This window comes from Fukomys damarensis, unplaced genomic scaffold (genome assembly GCF_012274545.1).
Source record: "Fukomys damarensis isolate Sample0158 unplaced genomic scaffold, DMR_v1.0_HiC HiC_scaffold_33, whole genome shotgun sequence".
NCBI classification, from domain to species: domain Eukaryota; kingdom Metazoa; phylum Chordata; class Mammalia; order Rodentia; family Bathyergidae; genus Fukomys; species Fukomys damarensis.
The window spans coordinates 13,102,385-13,128,589 of NW_022900945.1; the positions used below are offsets into that span (position 1 = coordinate 13,102,385).

Sequence of the window (26,205 nt, forward strand, 5' to 3'; positions counted from 1 at the left end):
TTTTTTTTTTTTTTTTTTTTTTTCGGTACCAGGGATTGAACTCTGGTCCTTGCACTTACAAGGCAGGCCACTGAACTGCTGAGGTAAATCCCCGGCCCTAGAATAAGTCTTACAGGAAATAATAGAAAAAGAGAGTCACATACCCCTTTATTTCCAGAGCAAATAAGAACTAGCATGCGAGAGAAAATATAAGGTGCCTGCACCCATGCCACTAATGGAAACAATGTAATTTAAGTGAGACTACATACTGAGACAGGTTGGAGAATACCCGCTAAGTGTGACGAGCAGAAAGGTCACTGGCAGTGAAACTGTGGGAACCATTCTGAGTGGAGGAAGTGAGACTTGAAAGATGGCTTGAAAACAGGAATGTTTTCATAGGTGGGAGCTGAAAATAAACAAACACTACAAGGAATAGTTTTGAAGCAAAGATGATGATGGAAGGAACTGAAAGAGAAAATAAGCAATGGAAGACCTGTGTGAGTTAAAACTGCGAGGAGTTAGGAATCCTACTGCAAAACACAAAAACAAATTGCAGGTTATAGTTGTGTATTCTACGTGTTTAAAACAGATGTTTTGTGCTGGCTTTGGCAGCACATGCACTCAAATAGATGTTCTGTAAAAAAACAAAATAAAATAGATGCGCTATGTTATTATTTTTTATTTTGCATTTTTTATTGTACTGGGGATCTAACACGAGACCTTGTGCTTGAGAGGCAGGTGGCAGCACCCCTGAGCTAAATCCCTTGGCCCTGTGCTGGGTATTTCTGAGGACTCCCTTGATAACTGTGCTGAATTTTGCTCAGAGATGCAGTGGTGTATAAAACTCCACCGGCTCCTCTTTTCCTCCCTCGTTCCCTCACTTGAGCCCAGACTTGCATTGTGGTGTATTCGCTTTCCCTGCCTGCTTTTCCCATTTCTCTTACAGGTACTTCTGATAGACTTATTCCATGCTTAATCCCATTGTAGCATCTGTTTCTAGCAGGACACAGAGTAACACAATGTGACCCTACGTGATAAGGGCCTACGTAAAAATCACAGGAAATGGGATATTCAGGTAAATACAGAAAACAGATAGAGACAGTTTATCATATTTCATCCTATAAATCCTAGCGGTTTTTATGTTCAATCTTTATCGTAAGGTAAACTTTTTTTCTAATTCTCTCTCTGTGATCTTTGTTCAATGTCTATTGGAAAACAAAACAAACACTTCTTCAGGGTTTCCAAAGTTTTAATTTGTTCTAATAATTCATCATAAAGAGGAATACTTTTACTCAATAGACTCGATAAGTGAGTCGATTACATTTGTTAGTATTATCAAACTTTGAAAAGGTTATTTGGGAAAAATTATATTGCATGTTTCTACGACATGCTTTTAGGAAAAACAGGAAGGAAAAATAGAAAGTAGGAGGGTCTACATACCTTATTCGTATTTATATTAATTCCAACAAGAAAGACAAGTTCAGCAAGGAACAGGCTACAGCATAGATTTTTGTGAATTGTTGTCCTGGTGCTTTGAATTTCACTGAAGAACCAGAAGGTAAAAATACATATGGCAAGACAAATCAGTGAAATAATTATTCCTAGTTGAGTGATCCTTGTAAGAATATTATAATCTTTAACACCCTAAGGGAAAATAATAATAGTAAAGCTGTTAGGAGAATAACTCAGTAACTTGTCAAAGGAACTACAATGTGTAATTAACTTCTTTTTTTTTGGTGAGACATTAATCAAAATGTTCATAAAATATAAAAATACAAATGTGCACTTAGATGAGCAAATTTTTCTGACTTTGAAAATCCTCAATATCCAGAAAAGTCTAATATAAATCATGAAGAACTTTAACAGTACTGTGATTTTTTTTCTCCCCTCAGCACAGTATTTATTAGTGTGTGGTTTAACAATGTTATCGCCATCAGTTTCATGAGATTGGAAAGGCAATTCATTATTGTAATGGGAAAATCGTTAATTAAAACAGATTTATCAGTGGTATGTCCAAGTCTTATTCCTAAGCAGTGATTCATCTAAAACATATTAAACAAAGGTATAAGAAAAGTTGAATATCTAGAACACCAAAATGGTATATTTCATAGACTTTGAAGTGAGAAATATTGGTTTTATTCTAACTAGAAGAGTATTTATTTTCATGTACATAATACAGGCTATTTTGCTTAATTAACATCCTGAAAAAATTCATCTTTATTTTATTTCATTCAGATTTATTGGGGAATTTCTTAAACTTAATAATGGATTTTAAGTATGCATGGAAGTAAATCTATAATGTGATGAGCATTACGAGAAATACAAGAGATTATACAATTATATCATGTAAATAAGGTATTACTAAAGTAAAATACATATTATGAATTTATTCAATTTAGAGAGAGAGAGAGTTCACATTTGAAAATGTTGTGGGTTCCTATATTAGTTATGATATAATTTATAGTTAAATATTTTAGTTATAAAGATGCCACAACTTATTAGTCAGATATCAAATAGTTTGAGACACTCTGTCACTGGTAAAAAATGAACTTCCAATAAAAAGTTAAAGGCCCATATGATAAAATTTGTAAATGGCTGCTGAAAACAGCATAAAAAAATAATAGTCAATGGATAAAGGTTTCATTTAACATGTAATCTACAAGATAGTACTGACTTGCATTAGAAATAATCTAAATTCATATTAGATATGTTCAAAAGGCAGGGACAAAAGAGTAAAGAAATACAATATTGAAATTATTCGTATTTTAAATATGCTATTCATACCCAACAACAATTTGAAAATTCATTATTGTTTTAAATAACATGGAAAATATGATAAAAAACATAGGTTGATTTATATGTATGAAGTAGAAAATTGTCTTACAATTGAAGGTCCAGAAGACATCAAGATTGCAAAATGTGTCAGGTGATTACAACGGCAGGAGGTGTGGGTCTCATTTGAGTTTGTCACCTCACAGCCCTGTGGAGACCAGGTGCCATTCATGATATCGGATGAGTATTTCCAAAATACACACTGAGGATTATACTCTTCCGTGATCTGAAAAAGAAATATTTTACTGATGGGAAAAAGACAGTTAGACAGTACTTTATTGTTTTTGTCATATTTAGAATACTACATATATGATGATAAATGCCCCCAAAAGATCATAGAAAACTCCAGTCTCAGAGGAACCAGAATGACTCCAGAACCGGTGAACCACAGTCAGTGGGAAGTGTGGGCGTTTTTCAAAAAACAAGGTGTTAAGTGAGAGTCTGTTCATACACTGAATCTGCACCATTGTCTACCACATTTTTCTACTTCTCTTAACCTTTTCAGCCAGGTTAATGGCTTTAAGCATGAAAGGAAAACTAGTTGGCTCAAAAGAAATTGTTTTAGGCATTGATCTTGAGGCATTGGCATTGACCAATACCATGGTCACGAACTCGCCTGGTAAGAAGTCTCTAGTGAAGCACCCCACTGTCACAACCTACCAAGCACTCTGGGTCTAATGATCCAACATGAGTGGATGGTCATGAACCATTAGATACCTGACCGTAAGCTCTAAGAGGAAAGAGAGACAGGTTGGACAAAAGACAAACCAGGCAAAGGAAGTCAGAGGCGAGACCATGCAGAAAGCAGGAAATGGAATTCAAAATAACACAAATAGTATCTCAGAGAGATGAAATATTATGCTCCTTAGAAATAAAAGTCTGTCAGTGAAAATTATGTGTAAGGGAAAAATAAGCAGAAAAAAAGAAATAACAAATGGGCAAGAAAAGTTTTACCAGTTAGTGACTTAACTATAAAGATCAGCAAATAACAGGAAGAACAGAAAAGAGAACAGAGATACTACACAAGGAGAAATTTCCAAAGAAACAATACTAGAAAATTTACGGAACTGACACCTATACATTTTCAGACTATATAAGCACAAAAGGCTTACTACAATTAATGAAGAAAGAGCTGAACCAAAGTCTATCTCAAAGCTTTGGGGATACTAAGAATAATTTTAGATAAAAAAGTGCAAGAGAAAGGGAGAAAAAGAATGTGCATAAGACTATGAATTTTTATTAAAATGTTAATTGCATTCAATTTTTCCAGGTTAACCTCAAAAATTAGGAAGCACGTGTCAGATCTAGATTCTGAGACAGAGAAATTGTAACGCAAAACTTGCTTATCTACTCAAGCAGATATTGTAGAACATGCTACCAAACTACGTAAAGAAACTCAGAAAGTGAAAGCAGCTGGTTGGAGGAAAGGTGGAGACTCCCACAGGAGAAAGGAGCAATCACACCAAGGACGGTGTGACGCTCGGACATCGCAGAGCTCTGCAAGGACAGCTCTGAGACAACGGGTTAGCTGATGGATAATCATTATTATTGGATACACAGAAATCTTAACAAACTAAAATAGACAAATTCACGGGAAAATTATTCAGCCTCATAATTCAATCTGCTTCCTTTCTATTCTTCAAAACACTGAACACGTACTCTCTCCACCTAGCCATTACCATATTCTAGCCTTGACAAATTATCATTTGAAATTTTATAAATTTAGTTTTTGTTTTTAACAAAATAACTAAATATTTAGTGAGTTCTAACTATAGTTTTTATTATGTAGCTTTAGTTACACATAAGTTTGAAAATAGTTTGCATTAGAAATGAATAAGCAGTTTAATAAATACTGTAAATTCTCTATGATTTTATTTCAATCAACACTCAACTTCTTGCAAATGTCAAAGTGACAGATATTAACAAAGGACTTCCTTTATTCACAACTCATATTTATCTCTTTGGCTATGAAACTTTACTAATTTATTCATCAAAGGTATGAAAACTTCCAAAATAATGGTATACTTAAAATAAAACCAAAATATAGCCCAATATCAGAGAATCAAATATATAAATTCTTTGGTATTAATTAATACTTTTAAAAAGCATTGGAAATAAATATAAATATTTTGTAGAAATATTTATTGAAACCATTTTACTCCTTTAATTTTAAATCTGTATTTTTTAATTCTGAAGCTCGCATATAACTAATATCCCACAGTAAGTCCACTTCTCTCAATATTTCACAATCTTTTTTTATTCATTAAGTTTATTGGTACATTTTAGATATACAATATGATGACATTCATCATTGGGATCTTGTACCTTTACATGATCCATCTTGGTTCTTATTTTTCTCCGATTCTCTTGCCCTCCCTTCAACCCCTCCACTCCTCCCTATTTGCAAAGACTTTGTTTCCATTTTTCCCTTTTCTCCTGTTTGTTCCTTTCCCCGCCCCCTCCCACTTTCCCTTTCCAGTCTTAACAGGAAACACCAGAAATGTAACTTACCTTTGTGTGACTTAATGTAAAAGTTATTTTTTCAAGTTCATACAGTGTGGGTGGGTTTGAGTTAATTGAGACAGAAATCACTGAAGAGATTACTCTTTCTTGCTCTTCAGAATTGTGAGAAAATTGAGGTTCCAATGAGAAGTTGTCAGATGGTGAGAGCAAGGAGCCAATACTCTTATAATATAAAAATGCAACTGCAACATTGCCTACCGAATAAATACACAGTGAAATTCTTGTACAACAGAAATATATTTAATTTCTTAAAATAAGCATAAAAATTGAACAGACAAAAACTTAATACACATACTCAGATACTGAACTATGCGTTACAGTAAGGCCATATGTACATTATGAAACCATACTGAGACTTAAATGGTCTGATGTCTAGGAAATTGTCATGAACTGTAGCATTCCTTTATGTCCTAGATGTCATTTTGTCTTAGATAAATTTACATCCAAATCTTGACAGTGATCTAGAGTGTTGGGTATATTCATTTGGAAAATAAAATGTTGAGTTAGTATTTCCATGTGTAAGTACATGAATTGGAGGGGTACCAGGAGAGAATTATCACAGCTTATGGTATTAAGAAAGTTTAGAACTGAATGAGTAGTGACGTACCACTGACTTCAGCTTTATATTCACTGCAACGGCTCTTATTTAATACATATATATTTAATATGTAGTTATGTGGTGGCAAAGGAGAAAATGCATCACCTTGGAAGTCAGTCTTATATCTGAACCCCTGATGGTCCCCAAATGCAATGTACCAGCACATAAACCAATACAGTGGTGTCATAAGTACACACACTGATAATGCCAGCAGAAGGCAAATGACTACGATACAAAACTACAAACCTGCAAATCACACTAACAATATTCCTTTGATATGATTTTGTGAGACAGAAACTCCTGAACTATATTATTATTCTTGTTCTATAATTTTATCATACACTATAGAACAGCAAACCTTACTTAGCCCAGACACATTCCATAGAACATTTTTCTTGACATCCCAGTTTAGGAAACACACCAAGGATACATGGATTAATCTAACATGGTTGGGTTAGTAAAATTATGACTACAAATGATGACAACTGTCTTAGACTTTGCCAGGGATGAACCAAAACCTGAAATAGGATCTAAAAACCGATTTGGTTAACGTGAAGTCAAGTTGATGTAATACTGACTTTTCAGTGGTTACAGTGGAAGCCAGCCTAAAACAAAGTGAAGAATCAAAAAAAAGTTGGATTTTACATCCCTTTGAGTTATCATCCTATCTAAAGACAAATATTTATTTAAACTTAATTTTGGGGGGGTGTGGTACAAGGGGTTTCATAAAGAACTCTCCAAAGTCCCTTTTGATCATCTATATTATGAATGCAGTTTCTGTATTTCTTCATTGTCAACATTTTGAGCCTCTTCCAAGTTCCATGATTGCTCGTTAATCTAGGCCCAAGGCCTTGAGGTCTCCTCTTAAATCTATGCTTTCTTTCAGAAACTAGGGGTTCATTCATTAATATGGTTTTACAAAGTCAAACTATTTAAAAGAATAGGTAATACACGCTACTAAATTATCACCCATCCTTCCTCATTTTTCTCATTCTAATCTTTATGTCAGTTGATTTGCCCCTGATGTTCCCAATCTGGTAATACTTTCCCTATTTTAGTCTAAGAACAAGTTATATCCCTTTATTTAATAACTAGAACTTACATTTGAGCATTTATTTAGTGTAAAAAATTGAAGTGCTGTAGAGATTACTTCAAAAGTAATGCACGTATTTGTTAACGGGTTCCCACTCACTATTTGTCCTTAGATTTGTCTATTTTGTTTTGTGGGAATGACATTAATACTGTGCTCCATTCATGAGTTGCACTCCAGACCGCTAGAAACGATCAGGGTGGCAGAAGGTTGTGATTTTCTTCTTCCCAAGATCGGTTGTCCCAACACAGACTGTGCCGTGAACTCCCTAGAGAATCACTGCTCCAGAGCTGCTTTATTGAAAACCCCCTAAAGTTCTGTCTTCTAAAAATTTTATTTTTTGTTACTGTACGTCTTCATTGTGTAACAAATACTTCGATGGTGAGGAACTGAGACACACTTATACTGCATCTGATTGGTTTCATTTCCCTTTCCCTTCCCCGCCTTCCCAGCTCCAGGTTACCTCCCTGTTTCCTACTGTCTATCTATTCTTTCGCTCTTTAAATTACTTATATTTGGGATTTCTCATATCACAGAAATGATGTGATATCTAACCTCATGTGTCTGATTTATTTCACTTAGTGTTATGGTCTCAAGGTTCATCCATTTTTCTAGAAGTGACTCTAATCCCTCTTCATGGTTGAATAATACTGAATTGTGTATAGATACCATGTTTTCCTTAGTAATTCATCTATTGATGGGATATGAAACATTTCAAAGATTACCTATTATGAGTTGTGCAGCTTTAAACGCGGAATGCATGTGTCACTGTAATAAAACCTTCAGGAAGATACCCGGAGGAGGAACAGCTAGTCAGATGGGATTTCTACTTTTAGTTTTTTTCTCAATTGGGCTTTATAAGGCGCTCTATTTTTTCATCTAAATATTATTTCAATTTCATATGTATGTTGAAAACAAATGTAGAACCTCTTAACAAGTGTATTTTCTTTTTACTGAAAAAACCATAGTTTAGAACATCGAATCTTGTTCTCATTCTGAACACTGCCACGCACCTCTTCTAGACTTCAGTATATGTATAAAAAAAAAAAGACTCTGCCAGTAATTGCCCCATGGAACTCCTTGTATTTCTACTGAAGTACTTTTGATACCCTTTTTAAAAGTAATTCATGTATCTCATTAATAAATTCCGCCAGTAAATGAAGTCACACAAAGGTAGAGGAAATGATCAGTTTGTTAGATTTGCCCTTATGTTTTTAAAGTTCCAATCTTGAGGAAAACACATCTCATTCTGCTTTACTGAAAGCTAATATTACCGTCTCTTTCAAATGTCAGTTCACATGTGTTATCATTAAATGTAACAAAGCTACTATACAATCAGACAGCATTTCTTTGAGATATTAATTTCATGACAATTTCATCATCCATCACCAACATCGGATTCCCAACTCCTCCACACAACTCAATTTATAGTTGAAATTTCAACAGTTTAATGTTTTCTTTGGAGTTATGTCTAAATATTATATGCACATTTGCTTAATTAGAATATGGTATAAAGGTAACAATAAAAGATTCAATGACAGTGTGACTGTTATTTTCCCTTTGTTTTATAATCATATGTTACTTAGTTTTATGTAGAAAATAACAAGAAAGAAGAGAGAAGATAGTATTTATGGATGACAAAAAAATTTTACATCAATGCAATAAAAACACAACAAAGACATTCTTCTGAGAATGAATGTGAAGCATGTTTTTTAGTAATAAAGGAAACTCATCTCTTTATGAAATAGTATGTATACATGAGATCATGTTTGTTCCATATATTTTAAAATTTGTATCTAAGACCATCCACATATCCTTTGACAAAGTATTCTAAATCATGTTTTCCCTAGGTAACATGTTTATCTATATGAGAAATACTACAACAAAAACTACTATCAGCAGCAGAGATTTTCTAAGTGCATTGCTCTAAGAGAATAGATAAACAGTTAAATTAAGACAGCATAGGAGCTGGGGATTTAGTTTATTGGTTCCACTGCCTGCCTTGCTAGCGCAAGGTCCGGAGTTCGATCCCTAGTGCCAAATATAAAATAAAATAGTAGATACTTGCTTGACTCCAGTGAAGTGACCTGGGGGGAAACTTGCCTGGTTGATTTCTTTGTTAACTTACTCCTTACTATTTGGTATTCTACTAGTTAATTACAAGCATGGAGACAAATCCATCAACTTTGCATCTTAGTTTTATTTTCAATAAAACATTATTTGTATTTTTCTTCTTCACAAAATGACGAATCTAAATCTGCTATGAAGACAAAGGAGCCAGACGTTGATTGTCTGCTAAAATTCTCCTTAGGTATTTATATTAGAATGAAAATCTCACATATGATATTACACATATGGATATTATGTTTATAAACATCAAATATCTTACAGGAAAGCATAGATGTCATATGTACATATGATACAATCAAATGCATGGTAAGTATTTACTGTAAATTCCTTGATGTATTGTATGAAGACTGTTAATGTCCTACCTTCTAAGTCATAGGCAGCTTTTCTCTTTGGAAACACCTTTATATAATCTCCGTCCACATTCATATGGGGATGAGTATGTTTCATGTGATAGGAATCAAAGAAGAAAACTTTGAGAGCTGAAAAAAACCCACAAAATCATAAATTCTCTGAAATTAGTTAATACACAAAATCAGCATATCTATTTAGAAACAATTTCATTCATCATTATTGTATTTCAAATTCCTATTGGAAGCAAGTGAAATTAACCTATTCTGAACATGTTTGCATAGTATAATTTATCTATTAAAAATGTGACAAGTCATTTTTTAATTTCTCTATAGCACTTGTTATTTATTCTTTATAGAGTCAAATAAAAGACAAAATGTGGCTGTATGCAAGAGCATGTATACATAATTACTGAAGCAAAGACAAACAACTATAAGTCTTGGAGTATGTTACCTATAATTTAACTTACCTAAAGAGCAATGGAATTAAATTTTTGAATGATAATTTTCTCACCAGTACATTCCACCTTTTCATTCATTAACATAGTAGAAATGTAGAGCATCTTATATTAATCACAATACTTACAACCTTAATTTTGACAAATGATGAATCTTGATGAGATGATAGTTTTAGTACATCTACTACTTAGTAACAGGCTGTCACCCAGAAAATGCAATAAACAGTAAACCAATTATGCCAGAAAATGTATCCTGTCTCCTCCAAACAACTTTACGGTCATCTTAAATTTGATCCAACTTTCTGAACATTTTTAACTGTGGAATTGTAAATAGCAGGAAACTTTCTAATTTACTATGTTTCTTGCTTCATATTATCAAAAGGCAAAAGGTTTCTAAAGAGAAATTTAAATATATTTTGTCCAGAAGATTTGATGGAACTGTCATTGATCAAGGTAGTTCCCAGCAAGTCATGATACGTATTTCAATGCTAATCAGGAAGAAGAAAAGACCAGACATGATAGGAAGGAGGTATCAGTTATGCAGTCAGCCTTTTTTACTAGTCCTACTACTTTGCTAATGTTGCTTTTATAATATGATATATCATTCATGTTTGCATTGGAAAAAGCACTGCTGATTTTCTTAAAGCTTTATTAAAAACCTACACCAGGGTAGGGCAAAGGAAATAAGGGAAAAGAAAAAAAAATGAGAAAATGAAAAAATGGAAATAAAGTCTTTGTAAATAGGGAAGGGAGGAGGGGTGAAGAGAGGGCTGGGATAAGGGGAAAAGATGAGAACCAAGACCTGTCATGTAAAGGTACAAGATCCCAATGATGAATGTAACTGTATTCTATATCTAAAATGTACCAATAAACTCAATGAGAAAAAACAAACAAGAACCTACCCCATTATTTCTTGAAAACGGCATGCTTGGAAGACACTATTGCTTTGAAATTGGCCTTTGGTCTTACCTACATCAGTTGAATTAGTATCAAATTCAGTGGTCTTTTGGAAGTTCTGAGAAATCCTTAAGGTAGCTTGTTCAGCAGTATGCATCAATTTTGTAAGATGGGCTCTCCTGTGATTCGAAGATAATTTGTCCCAAAATTTAAATGTATCCTTTTGAATAAAATTATTCATGGTTTTCACAAATTCCTATTTAAAAAGGTATGACATTAAAAATATTGGAATCCTATACTAGTCATGAATACAGGAAAAATTGAAAGATCAATATACTGAAAGTTAAACATACTCACAGTAAGAGTTGAATTAGAAAAGCAGCCCTTGTTTGAGACAGTGTTATTCATGTAACCTAGTAGTGGGGATGATTTAGCTAATATTTCTATATATGTGATTATATCCATCAGTGAAATATCTGTCACAGAATTCCTATAGATTTTCCGTAGCAAAGTCACAGGTTCTTGTATGGGTCCAATCTGAGCAAAAATAAATATAGAAAAGGGAAGCAATTCAGAGCTCTGTTGGAGTTTTGCAAGAACAAAGCTTATATGCTAAATTTATCGAGAGTGGTGTTCTTGTCCTATATATAAATTACTAGACTAAAACCATAACATGCAGCACTGAAAGATGAATTTATTTCAAGAGATTGGGAAATAACTTAGGAAGCATAGAGGTGACTTAGGCAAAGGCACAGATCATATTTGAACGGATAATTTTCATAAAAAGGATGGGCTTAAAAATAACTCCCCATTTTCTAGTACAGAATTATATTTCAGCCAGTGAAGCTACCTTAATATTTAAACTCCTTAGTACTTATAAATATTGATATTCTAAGTAATAAATTATAACTTAATAACTTGAATTATATTTTAATCAACCAAAGAAAATTCTTTACTATGTGATTGAATGGAAATTTACTTTAGCTGACAGTGGATTGCTCATGTTGAGAGTCACACTTTCAATCACACGACAATAATTTTTTGAATGTCTTGCTTTATTGACTCTTTGAAGTACTCACTTTGAAGTAAAAAATCTAGTTGCGCTCAACTACGTTTTCTTGGAAAGGGGGGATGGGTCTGGAGTCGGAGTATATTTTTACTATTTAATTCAGGAACTTTATATGTTGAACATCAATATACAGTACACTGAATCGTGTAAAAGTAACAGTGAGCTCGGGTAGAAAAGTCTTCTTCAATACTTGGAGAGTTTTAAATTAATCCTCTCTGTGATGCAAGTGCAATACTTAAATCTCTACATAATAAATTTCAGCTGTCCATGAAGTTGAACTGCTGGTTACACTTTTTTGAATATAAGGTTGGAAGTGTTTTAACTGAGACCAAAATGATAAAATAAGATAAATTTAACTCAACTTGTCTACTTACTTTTTCTAAAGTTTTATTAACATTTGCAGCGATACAGGCATTGTCTAAGTAGCAGTTTGTGTTTACATTTTCTGTAGAAAAGGATACAGACGACACAGTAAGTGGAAGAAAACACATTTAACCAAGCTATTCACCTTGACCCCAACGACTTTCTTCACTAAAGCACATTCTTTAACACTTGCGTTTCCAGTTCAAGTTCACATTATGTCATATTTTACAGAAAACGCAAGCGCATAGTTTTACAGATGAGGGAATGAATATTAATGACATGCACGTGCTGTCTACAGTTTCCATTAACATGAAAAAATACCCTCCTCTTCTTAATTTCTTTTGTAAAGCCATACATGAATGCTGGCACATTTGTCAAAATGGAGCTGTTTGATACTTCACAACTGAAGAGCAAATATTTTATATAGTTCTTTGATGATACACTACATTTAATAGTATAGATTACCTTGGCAATAGGAGCCGTCATTTGGTGTGAACTGTGACTTTCCTGTGGGTGTGTGATAACCCTCTCTGCAGAAGCAGTGATACCCGCCGTTCACGTTTTCACATACTGCATGGTCACCACAGACCAGTGATTCACTGCACTCATCTATGTCTGGAAGAAGTGTTGAAAATTTAAGTCATGAAATTTAGTGCACATTAAGTCGCTGCTTTGTTGATAACCATATTTCATATAATTAGTGATTTCTTAACCAAGCTGCACAGGAGAGCAAAAAAACAAACAAAAAATATTACTATTTGGAAAAAGGCAGAGAAAACATAGTTTTTAACTGTATATAGTTTTTAACTCTAAATTTGGCCAATCTATGTTGACAGAGTATTGAAAATGTTATTCATGCACCAAAGTCTCAAATTGCTTTTTGAATAGCATAATTAATCAACGAAGTCATTAAAGTAATTTCCCTCCTTTCTGATGAAACAGTCCTAATTTAATAAAGAATCAATTTAAAATAATATACTTAAAAGTATTTGTCTTCTAGTCTTAAGATAAATTGATTATAACAATTCAGTTTAGAGTGATTTGGAATATAGAAGAATAAGTTACTTCCATTTCAAGGCTTTGTTTTTATACCTGTGTTAAACTAGGAACTAATACATAGCAGGATGTGTGATTAACTGCCTTAAAATGTACAACTTATTGTTTTTGTTAACATTATATTTTAGTATAATTCTTAATGCACAATCATTGTAGATGAAATCTAGATAAAATAATATATTATATAGAATTAAGTCATAGATTTTCAGCAAAGATAATATTGAAACCATAGTGAAGGTGCTAGGTTTCAGGCTCACATCATTTATATTCTTAATTTAAAATTTTATGTACTACAGTGAAATATGCCTTAAAGTTATAAGTACAATATAAATTCTTTGCCAGGATAGGGAATGATTCCAAATAATTAAACAATCCAGATTTTTACCTGAAATAAAAAGTTTTTTGTGTTCCTAATCCATCTCTGATCTCTCAGAGATAACTCCTATTAGTTTAATAAATGAAGCTGTAATTTTAAGTTTAAATTTGATCTTTAAAAAACTAACAGGATGGCACAGTACTGTTGAACAAGTATAAAAAAGAAAGGAGTGATCAAAATCTAATTTAAAGTGTTGTCAAGGTAGTTACCTTAAATGCAGCTGGTCCTAACTTCTCACTTAAAAATACAGTGAAAGCACATAAAAACATCCCAAGTCACACTGCCCCAAACCAAAATTGAAAGAAAATCTTTTTCTGGAGTCTTGAAGAAATTTCTATGGGCTAGGAAACTAGTGATCCTAGGTTTTAAAAGAATTAACATGAAAAAAGGTTAGAAAACCCCCTTTCCTCTGACAAATCTACGTTTTCATGGTATTCACGATACGTACTCTCCAGAAACCCAAGTGCACTGCTGCTACACAAACAGCAGTGCTGCTCTAGCGTCCTCATTCCCATTTCCCTCATCTCTGTGTATTTATAAAAATTACCATTCCACAAAAACAAACGGACAAAAAACAATGTAGGAGACCAACAGGGATACCGAGAATTGTCAAGGAAAACACTAGGCTGGGCTAAAGACCAAAAGAATGCAGGTGCTGGTGCAGACGGGGGTTATTATTTTTTATGAAGTGAGACAAAATTATGGGACTTCAGCCAAGATGAGTCTTTTTTGGAGCAGAGCTGTTGAAGTAGCATGTGCTGAACCCAAATGAAAAAATGCACTAAAGAAAATATGAACAGACCCATGAAGTATCTCAACAGCTTATTTTGTGGGTGAGGCAATATACCTTTTGCACATGCACATTTTGTAGTTTTTAGATGCATTATGTGGACCCTGGAATGAGTTGTTGATTTCTCTCAATTTCAAAATTATCTAATTGTGTAATACTATTGGGAACTTCATCCCAACACCAATCTCTGCAACATAAACATCTTGGTTCTATAAACTCAATTTCACTTTGGGTTAAAATATACATAATTTTGATGCTTTTAACTGACTTTGTTTCAGATTTTCTCTATGTTCCCTTCACACCCTTGGGGGTTTTTGTTGGGATCTCCCCTCTAAATTCAAGTCCTCCCTCCGCTATTTAGCTTGTTGCTATCTCAGAAGCTTGGACCAAGTATGGTATTTCACTGTCTGAATCCATGAAATAAACATAACCAGTAGTATAGTAGGATGCTAGCATTCCATATTAAAGTTATGCAAATTATTACAGTCAGACTCCAAATTTTAGGAAAGAATATTAAGTATCTCATCAGCTGCTATTTGGTTCATACTTTTGTTTCCATAATGCTTTACTAAAATGTGGAAGTGAGGTCCACTGATATTGTCACTGTGGACCACCATGGTAGAGTTTATAGAATTAACCCAATAATGTGGGGTAACTACCAAAACTAGTTGCGTACCTAGATAGTGAAAAGAGCTTTCACAATCATCAGCACATCACTCTGTGCTGTTTATTTTTAACCTAGTAAAACAGACAAAACCATGCAACACTGAAAAAGCATCCCAGTTCAGAATGGGACGAACCTGGCCCAGCTAGAATGAAGAAATTTTATTTAACTTGTGGCTGTCACATTCATTAGTTGCGTGACCTTGGTCAACACCTTAAATGATCCTAACTCAAGAGAGTTCTATTATATGAGAAAAAAGAAAAGAGAAAATGTATAGATTGGTGCCTAGGGTATAGTAAGTACCTGATACTTGTATCAGTAAGTACCTGATACAAGTACCTGATTGGAAAATCAGGACTGGCGACACTACATGCTTCCTTAATAGTAAGGGCTAAGGGCACAAGTAAGTTTGGAGATACAGTGTGGTAAATTTCTTTCTAGGTTGCCCTGTCTTGGAAAATCCCAACGCCACACAGGAGAAAAACAATATCCATTTTAAAGAAAGCTAAATTACTACTTTGTATTTAAGTCAGGCTAGGATCGACAGATCAGATTTAATAATTGAGCCCTTTCCCACTGTAAAATTCTCACTAAACTTTATATTAATAATTCAATATTACTAAATGCAAGCACATCATTAACAATCTTAATTCATTTATTATTTTTTCATTAATAAAGTTATGTTTGCATTCTATGTCCACAATTAGTCAACCAGAAGTTTTTCACCATCTTTTAAAACGTGATTTAATGGTTATCATCACATGATGCTTATGATTATTATTAATAATGGGTATTTAAAATTTGTAACTCATAGACTGAAAAAAGATAAAATATTCCATTATGAAAAGTAATTTGCTAAGACAACTTTCAATTTTAGAATTATTTAAAAACAGAAGGGGAAAAATAAAAAATTCCACAGAATACCCAAGGCAGGTAGAACATACAAATTTCAGTGGATTAACACTACTCTAAAGCACATAGTGAAAGGAAGAAATTTCCGACTGCTTCTCATTTTCTCTTTGGAGAAGCACTATTAGATGCTTGGGTTTCCATATTTGTGGAATTCTGGCCAGGATTTAGGAGCTGGTCATTTGACATTCTGTTTTGCTGTGATTTTGGGGGCGGGATGTGCAGGGTAAAATTGCACGAGGCTAAACGTCACCCAAAACCTCTGTGACAAGTTAGTTATCTTATCTGTTCAAAACAGCAACTGAATGTGGATTACAGGTAAAACATTCTACTTTGGCCATATTTTGTCCCTAACTGGAGTCTTACATTGTCTATTTATTGAAGTCATAATGACTATAATTACCAGACATGTCATATTTAAGGATCAGCTAAAATTTCAAATCAGAAGGCTGATACACTAAAAGAGGAAATACATTTTTGGTACTCTGTTCCAATTCTCTGAGGGTTACTATAGTGCACAGTAAAAATTCTTATAGGACTGGAGAACAAAAAGAAGTAGCTGCACAGTTTCTCAAAAAAGCTTAATCTTTAAGGACAACAAAAATTGGTGAGAAATAACATTTTTCCAGAGAATGAGGTTTTCACTGAATAAACCACCAAACAAAACAGGTAGAAACAGGAAGACTCTGTGCTAGGTGTTATGCTTTGATATAGTTATTGTGTTTACTGATTAATTAATGTAGCTAAAAAAGGAATTAGCAAAAATTTAGGACCATTCTCCATAGAAAGTATCTCCATAGAAAATAATATTGGGAGAAGGAGTCTGAAATTACAAGTATACTTCACTTCTTTAAAATGCTGGCATTCAATCATAAGTAGGTAGGTTTTCTCTGGTGTTTGTGACTCAGTTTCTTCTAGAGTAAAAATTCTCTACTTTGTAAGGAACATAAAGAAATAAAGTGTTTTATGAATTCAAGAATTTTATGACTAAACGGGATCAGATGAAAATACAGTTTCCTAATGGGGATAAGATGGAGTAGGAAGGCACAAAGTCTTAATAAATTACAGCAATTAATATGTTATAAATGAGACTCTTCCCTAACGGAACTTGAGAAGTTCACTAAAGCCAAGATATGTTGTAAGTAGATTATCGATGAGCAGAGACTTGAGAGGTACCATAAATTTTCCAAGCAGAATGTCACAGATTCCTAGATCTTAAATACATTGTAATGCAGCCAGGGATTTAGCTCAGCAGTTTGGTGGCCTGCCTTGTAAGAACAAGGACCCAAGTTCAATCCCCAGTACCCCCCCAAAAAAAACCAAAACCAAACCAAAACAAAACAAAAACATTGTAATGCAATATTCCCATACATTTTGTAAGCAGTAAAGATAAAATTATTGTTGAATTAGAATATTCACTGTTATCTTATATTTTAAATCATGTGTATTCCATTATGTTGAGTAAATCAGTGTGAAATGTAAATGATCCACCCATTAAGGTTTCCTGTGTAAGTAACAATGGCTTTCTAGATATAAGACTGTGATTCTAGCCTGACTTTTATGTTAAATGTATAAACCTCGAGTACTTTACTTGGCTATAAAATGAGAAGAACAAAATTCCTGGCAGAAAAAGTATGAAGCATAAGTTTAGAAGACTGGATGATTTCTTTGATATAGATATTTTACCAATAAATTTTCTCTGAACACTGTTTCCTATTCACCATGTTTTAATATTACCAGACTTCTCCCTCGCTTGCTAATGAAAATTCCACTAGAGAAACAATCAAAATCTTTAGTGTTATCTAGATTAACTTTAATACCTTTCTTTATCTAACTATGTAAGGTTCAACCAATCCATTTTTCTTGACTATTTTTTTTTGGAATGTGGTTAAATTCTCAGGGCTTTGTTTATCTATTAATTTTTTACATTATCAGTCATAATTAATTATACAAGATGATTATCATTTATTCTTAAAATTTGTTTCAAAAATAGTACATATCTTTTCCTTATATACTTGGTAAATATTCCATAATTATCAACAATGCAGCATTGTAAAAATTAAAGAATTAGTGAAGTATCGGAAAGTGACTAAAAACTAGGGCTCAGGCTAGGGATTTAGCTCAGTGGTGCCGCAGCCTGCCTCGCAAGCACAGGTCCCAAGTTCGATCCCCGGTACCCCCCCAAAATAAAAAAATAAAATAAAGTAAAATAAAAATACAATAAAATCTAGGGTTCAATTGCAGTGTGGTAGAAATTGATTCAAATATTATTGCACCTGTAGGGGAAATAAACAATAAGTTATGGACTCTGGACACAAATCTTAGGTTAGATAATTGAACTCACCTATGCAGATGGTTCCATCATTAGTGATAAACCTGTCTTGGTTACTGCTGGATCTAAACCCTGGAGCACACATACAGAAATAACTTCCCACTGTATTAGTGCAGTTGGCATTTTCACCACAGGACTGGGTTAAATTTCCACACTCATTGTCATCTGTGAAAATATCAATGTAAAATATTATTTTATACAAATTGTTATGAATTCCTTGTATTTTCTCTCTGTATTTGAGAATTGTGACTATTAAATAGTTGAAGGTAAGGTGAGGTTTATTTCAAAGAAAATCCTAAAGAATTCACTTTCCATTCATGATTTATAACGTCACACTTTATAATTGCAAAGCAAAATAAGAACTTTTAATTCAAAAGCTTTGTACATAACTATCAAGTCTATACTAGTATAATTTTCAAATTTTATGTAACTTAATTACAAAAATTTCAATAATTACATTTTGAATTGTGAGTTTGTAATATTTTTTACTCATTTAAAAGCATAAAATAAGGTGAAAATAAAGAATCAGAGATCATGAATTTTTTTATCATGTTCTGTTTAGTCATCATTTTTTCCCTAGCAGAATTTTGCATTATTGGGTCTTAATCTCTTTATTCTTTAAACATCTATTCAGTACAATTTGAATTATTCTCATGCTGTCTGTATACATGGGTGTATGTACATACAAAATACCCTTACACAAATAAATGATTTTATGATCCTTATCCTTATAGTCTTAGAACTTACCAGAAGAGATACAGGTTCAGAGACCCTTTTTACAAATCAGGATGCATATTTATATTATCTATCAAATAAGTGAATTAGAAACATTCTCAGAGGTGATTGCAATGTTCTGGGGAGAAAAAATATTTTGAGTCAACGTGAGACCCTGCTGGAATTGAATAACGTCTCTCAAAAAGATGTGTTCCAGTCCCATCCCTGAGAGTTTTCACAGTGACCCTGTTTGGAAACAGGAACTTGGGCAGATGTGATCAAATTAAAATGGGACCAGGCCAGATTAGGGTGGGGCCCAGGTTTCCATACAGTTTGGACACAGAGACAGAGGACAAACCTGTGTGAAGGAAGAGGTAGAGACTGAAAGGATGTGGCTGCCAGCTGAAGACTGGAGAAGAAAAGCACACAGTCACTACAAAGCTGGGAAGAGACAAGGCAGGAATCTTCCTTGGACCCTTTGGAGGGAACACGGCCTGTCAGCCCTGATTCTAGACTGCTAGCCTCTACCGTGGTGAGAGATTAAAGTACTATTGTTTTAAACCATTGAGTTGCAGTAACCTAGGAAATGATAGACTTACACTGCTTTAGTCACGTTAGGCAGAGGTACAGTCCTGAGTGTGACTGTGACTTTTCTCAATGCAGGCAGTAATTGGAGCACATGAAGAGTTATTGTAGAGGAATCATTGTAAAAACAGGTTAGGTTTGGAAAATATATGGAATAAAATTATTTTTAAGGAATTAAGTTTCTTTCTAAAGGGTGAGTTGTATAACATTTAGTATAAGTATAGCCTATTGCACACATAATATGCAATAATTAGTTGCATATTTTTCTAAATCCTTTATAAATACAATTTAAACCTTACAGAAGTGTAAGAGGTAAGCACTGTCTTTTCTCACTGATGAGAAAAATAGAGCAGAGCTAGCCTAGCTTCGTAGTTTAGATTTTTCTTTTTGCTCTGAGTGTTGTGGCATGAGACCCCGTTCTACATTTCCATAGCTACCTTTCTGCTGTATTGAGTGTGTATCACTAATCCCTTTAAAACTTCTAGTCCCTAGGATGTGGTCATTTTATTCTTGTGTAGATAGAAGATGACAGAGGGCATAAGGACTTTTCCCAGAGGCCAGAAACTGAGACATACAAAACCAAAGTGGGACTCTCAAAAGCTGGTACAGCGTAGGCCAGGCAGGAACTTTAGTTGGACTCTACCACATATCAGATTTAGAAGTTGGTGACACTTGAGAACTTGAGGCAATTTATTGAAAGGATCTAGCTTTTAAAAAAAATTACAATATTTAAAACACTGTGTTGAGAATTGGTATTTGTTCAGGAAGTTTTCTGCTTGTTTGGAGGAATTTAGAAATGTTGATGAAAATGACAATGAGATAAATTGTAAATGATCTTATACAAACCACTGAAAGTTAGTACTTCAACAATCTGCATATGTATAAACTAAGGAAGAAGAAATATATATTTATGTACACAACGGAAATGAAACCATTCATTACAGTTAATGGAGTAGCTCATAAGTTGAACAAAGGCCACCTAACTCAAGCCTAAAGAAGAATATTTTAGCTGTATTGAGTTTGATTCAATCATTTAGTTACTCAAATATTTATGGAGTTTCTCAATTCCCACATGTGAATGTCTATACTGGAAAATAAGTAGAAATTAATCAAAAAGTCAAGATCTCTGCCCTCCTGTCAGAGTTCACATTCTAAAGGCAAGTTAATGGAGAAACGTATAATTGAGTTTTTATTAAAATAAAAGTTTTCATTTATATCTCTGAATTTGACTCCTTTCACAGCATCCTGGGAAAAGTTTACATTAAACTTTAAAAGAAACTGTGCTCTCAGATCAGTTATTGGTAATACAGAAAACGATGAGGATTGTATCCCTTGTGGAGCATAGCTGCAAAAATTATATGCAAAACTGCAAAGAAAAAGGACTCACTAGGTCTGAGGTATTGGTCAGAATCCAAGAAAATGAAACACTTTGTGCCACCTGATTGTGTTTCTAAAAATAAATTAACATACCAATACGCTATTTAATTCCCATAGAATTTTACTCGTCTGGGGTAACCTCTTCATATGTAGGAAGAACTTGACACTGATTTTTGTGTGTCTCCCTCCTGTGTAGCTTTGGGCTCTTGGCCTCTCAGCTCCCTTATCAAGAATTTGGAAATAAAAATATTTCCTTATGTCCCAAATCTCCTGGATTGGATATGTAACCTGGTCCTTCTCTCCCCTAAAGGTCATACATAAATCTTGTTCAGTAGCATACCACTTATCTGGAAGTAACTTCCTCTCTTCCCTCAAGATAGGAGAGAGATAGGCAGGGAATTATCTTTGTGAAGTAAGTTATATATAAATATGAATTATTTAAATAGCCTTAAACTTTGCGGTGTCCAGCTTCATTATAATTAATCTTCAAGGAGAAAATTTCTCCAAAGAGAGATAATTTGGAAAAATAAAACCCTGCTTTCTTTGTGCTTTTCTCACTAACATCCATATCAGCCGGCCAGCCAGACTACTTACTCAGGGTTACTGCACACTTAATTTTTCTTGCGGGATTATAAAAATATATTTAGATTAAGGTATTGCTTGAAAACACATTATAACAAACTTTGAGGTAAGTTTTAAAATGTTATTGAAAACTGTTAATAGGGAGCGATATTTGGCATTCTGTCACCAACACTGCTTGCTGGTTCACCTCTGGCATGCTGAGTACAAGAACAAAGGCACATATATAGCCCCTAACTTAATGGGATCCATGGCAATTGGAAAAGATGTATGAAGACTCAAATTAGTACTCTGTAGTGTGGGCAGCAAATAAAAGAGGTATTTAGTAGTGCAGAGGCAACGCAGAGAAAGCAATGGCTTCCTGGGGTCATTTTCATTATAAAAGAGTGAAGATTATTTGCAGTAAAGGCTTTGAAGAGAAAGCAATGCTTGCGCCAGGCATTTCAGTAAAAGCAAGAGTTTAGGCAAAGAAAAGGAGCCTAGACAATACATTCGGGCAAAGAAAAGAAAAGTTCACTCAAATACCGAGAGGCCCCCAGGAGCAGCATAATTCAGAGGAAAATTGCACTGTTGAACACCTGGTATGAGGGTAGAGCAGGTAAGCATTGTTAAAACAGGAAACGCATGGAGAGAATCTGGAACTATTGGTGTGGGGTCATGGGTGGCTATCAACAGAGTCTGCGTAGTAGAATGTATGGCTGGATCAGGGTTGCAGAACAAGTTTTGGAATATAAGGAAAACTAGCAAAGATCCAGATAGATCTAGTGAAACGCTGTAAGACTTGAAGAATTAACCAAACAGGGTTAAGAAGAAACAGGTCATGCTTCAGAAGTAATGTTAAAAGGTAGTGATCTGGGGAAGAGAAGAGGAAGAAAGTGGGTAGCATGGGTGATGGCTAAGTTCAGTTTTTTAATATTATTTTCAGTTTCGTCTATTCAGATTATTTTCATAATAAAATAACACAAAAATGTTAGTGAGCCTTGGAGACTGGATATTTCAGTTGGCTGGAGAATGAAGAGATCCAGAAATGATCATGAGGCTCCAAGAGGGTGGATAAATGGACCGCTTACCAGGAGTGGGAGGAGCAAGTTAAGTTCTTGCAAGTCAAGACAGTGAGTCCACTTTTGGACTTGGGAAGATTGATGTGCCTCATAATTGAGAACATTCAGATAGGAGTATTAACAGATACAGCGTCAGCTATACAGCCAGAGGTTCTGCACCCTGGAGGGAGAGCTGAGGACTCCCTCCCACAGGCTGTCAGACCCAAGGACATGGCATTTACTCAGCTTCACTGCAAAGGGCCACTTGCTCTTTCCTTTGTACCCATCTTTACGGGACAGGACTGCACTTCTTTTAGCTCCTACTTCAATCTCTGTTCAATGGAACGGAGTTGAGGGCATTACTGCACCCTTATCTTGCCTTCCTTCTCTCCTGTTTCTCTTTGTTTGCTTCATTATCCAGTAAGTGCTAGGTGATAAGAGAAGTGAGGATAAGATGCAAGGATGAAGAAGAAGGCCCAGGGATGCCCCTTCACTTTGCTTTCAGCACTTGTCAGAAGAATCCTTGGAGCTCTTTGCTGTTCAGCCCAGGCGAGGCTTCGAAATACTAAACAGACCTATGTGTCTGAAATGTTTTGGACAGTTTGTTCCTGGGGTTTCTGGTTAGTTACCTGCTTAGTTATCTTGCGTCAGCAACTACATCAGCATGATTTACACCTGCCCCTCTTAAAGAAAAAAAAGGAAGAAGCTTTTCAGACACTTTGCTAAATGGTACATTTTAATTATTTAATTATTGCAAAGGCATAATGTTTGGCGCTGTTTCCATTGGTGCTGGGGGAAAATAAATCTTGGAATCTTGGATGGGTGCTAGGGTAGAGCCAGAATCTGGAGAATGCAGTTTTTATATTTAAATTGCATAGTTCTGAAGACAAAGTTACTTTATTTTTCTATATTTTGTAGAGTGAAGAATATCATGAAATACCTCTAGTTAAGACAAAAATAGTGAGCATCTAATCCTTTAGATTCAAAAGTGATATCGATTATCACTTAGTAATGGCACATTTTTGACAACAAATCACATGATTACGTTACTTTCTGTGCATAACAAAACGAGTGTTAGCAGTTTTATAAAACATGGGTCTCGTACTGGAACAAGGTTTTATTTTGTGTTCAATTTTTCAATCTATTGGTTGAAGATAAGACAAAATAATTTAAAAAATTTAAAAATCCCCTTTGCTTATCCTAGACTCTTGAGATAGTATTGGCTGGAGATATTATTTGATTATAAAAACTAGAAAACTATGGGAGTTTAACAGCACTATCACTCTTGTACACATTTTCCCTGCAGTCACGATTGCCAGAGTTGCTCTGTAAATGTGAACACTAAAATGACTATAACCATTATGTGATTCCTTATGAAACAAGCCCTCAATGTCAAAGGTGGAGCAATACAGAAAGCGTTTTCCCATTTTTATTCCCAGTTCAGCTTGTTGGGGTTATTTGTTTTCAGTAGCACTGGATATTCTGTGCTTATACCCAATACACTAATGAACTTAGAAAAATTGTCAGTAGCAATTTTATATTCATATGGTTTGTATTTTTCTGGTGAATACCAAAGGTAACATATAGGTAAAGAAATGAGGAAATAGGAAGAAAAGGGCTAAAGGTGTAGGGGAAATGGGAAGGGTAGGGGAAAGGAAATAAGGGAAAAGAAAAATTATGAGAAAAGGAAAAAATGGAAGCAAAGTCTTTGTAAATAGGGGAGGATAGAGAGGGTGAAGGGAGGGCAGGGGAATGGGGAAAAAATGAGAACCAAGACCTGTCGTGTAAAGGTTCAAGATCCCAATGATGAATGTAACTGTACTGTATACCAAAAAAGTACCAATAAACTCATGGAGAAAAAAGAAAAAAAAAAAAAAAAGAAATGAGGGAAAGGGGAGGTCAGCCAAAAGGAGAGAGAAAAAAAGAGAGCCACCGTGAAACTAGAATGGATTCAATCAGTTAAGAGAAGCAACAGAGTTACTGTTTCTACACTGGAACTGATGGCATTGCCATTCTTTTGGAAAGACAAGGATAAACATAAAGGAGAGATACAGAATTATATTTTTCTTTGCCCCTTGGACTTTCTTTTGCCTCTGAATCCTTAAATGCAGTAAAAATACAGGCAAGACACCTGCATATCCTGTGCCGTCACGTGTATGTATTTCACACGTGCAGAATTAACAAGACCGACGCAAACATTAAATCCAATGCTGAAAACAATCCTTCCTACTTTTCCATTATTTATTATAAGATAAATGCATACTGCAAACCAATATTTCTTTGTCCATGAATTTAAAAAGTCAAATTGCATAAAGAAAAAGGATAAAAATGAAAAATGATGCATTTACCAAGGTAAACAAAGTTACTTGAGAATAAAGTTTTTATGCTGGGTACTTACTATTTCTAAATGCTCTAATGGAAATATGCTTAAACTCTTTCAAGTGCATATAATATTTCTATCTTCTGTGAAAGGACATATACCTTTGGCTAGGGTCACATTTTGAAAAAGGCTGTATAAGGGAGGTGACTGGGGTGTTCAAACCATACAGTGACAGGCTTATTTCTGCTCTTAATTTTGCAATTACTTATTTTTTGAGTGAAATGTGTCACTTAAGAAAATGTTCATATTTTGTTCTACTATCATTTTTGTCTTTGTCATAATTATTAATATACATATATGATCAAAGCAAGAAAAAATGAATATAAGTAGAGAAGGCAAATCGAAGAGAAAAAGGTCTTATTTTCTACACAGTAGAAGTCACTTCTGTTGCTCACAGATGCAGAGGCTGGGACATAATCCTGGGACATTTACTTTAAACTGTGAATCAGTGATTCTAAAATTTTTCATTCTTATGTATCTACCAAGTATAACAGGAAATTTGAGTAATACTCATAGTTTCTGAGATTTAAATGATAGTTGCGAAGTTGCTTTTCAGAAAAGAGTTTTATGGGCTTTTTTTCTAAGCATTGAAGTGATAAATATTCAATGGAGAATATCAAAGCATCGACAGGAAATTCTTACAAACTCTCAGTTACAAAAAGTTGCTAGTTCACAAAGAAAAAAAAGAAGTTATCAGATTCTAACAGCATTGAATGATGCTGGTACAGCATGCGTAATTCATGAGTAATATGACTGAGTCCCTATAATTCTCTGACCACCTAAAGAAAGCTTTTTTTATTGTTGAGAGAACTAAAAGGAATGAAAGTGCACCCCTTATCCACTGTATAAGAAGGAAATGGTCAAGATAGCATTCTAACCAAATAACAATGGAGTCAGAAGATAGAATTAAACATAAGAAAATACTAGTTAGAAAGAGGTAAGACCGGTGGGCAATAAGCCCATCTTATATAAATGTCATCAAGTGCACCATAAATACACATGGATAAAGACCATGTAATTATGAATATGCAATACAGAAGTCCCTCCTTTCTATAGGGGATATGTTCTAGGACCCCAATGGATGTCTGAAACCATGACAATACTGAACACTGTGCAT

General features: G+C 34.3%; 1 protein-coding gene across 1 annotated transcript in view; it reads right to left on the reverse strand.

Annotated features, from left to right (window-relative positions):
- The window catches only part of Adgrl4 (adhesion G protein-coupled receptor L4), a 91,398-nt gene that overhangs the window by 29,468 nt on the left and 35,725 nt on the right, over positions 1–26,205 (reverse strand). The window contains exons 3-11 of the mRNA XM_010605219.2: positions 18,426–18,578; positions 12,752–12,901; positions 12,298–12,368; positions 11,212–11,391; positions 10,927–11,110; positions 9,515–9,631; positions 5,323–5,528; positions 2,864–3,037; positions 1,420–1,623 (exon numbers count right to left, since the gene is read on the reverse strand). Coding sequence (XP_010603521.1) covers positions 1,420–1,623; positions 2,864–3,037; positions 5,323–5,528; positions 9,515–9,631; positions 10,927–11,110; positions 11,212–11,391; positions 12,298–12,368; positions 12,752–12,901; positions 18,426–18,578 — 1,439 coding nt within the window. The remainder of the gene's footprint in view (positions 1–1,419; positions 1,624–2,863; positions 3,038–5,322; positions 5,529–9,514; positions 9,632–10,926; positions 11,111–11,211; positions 11,392–12,297; positions 12,369–12,751; positions 12,902–18,425; positions 18,579–26,205) is intronic.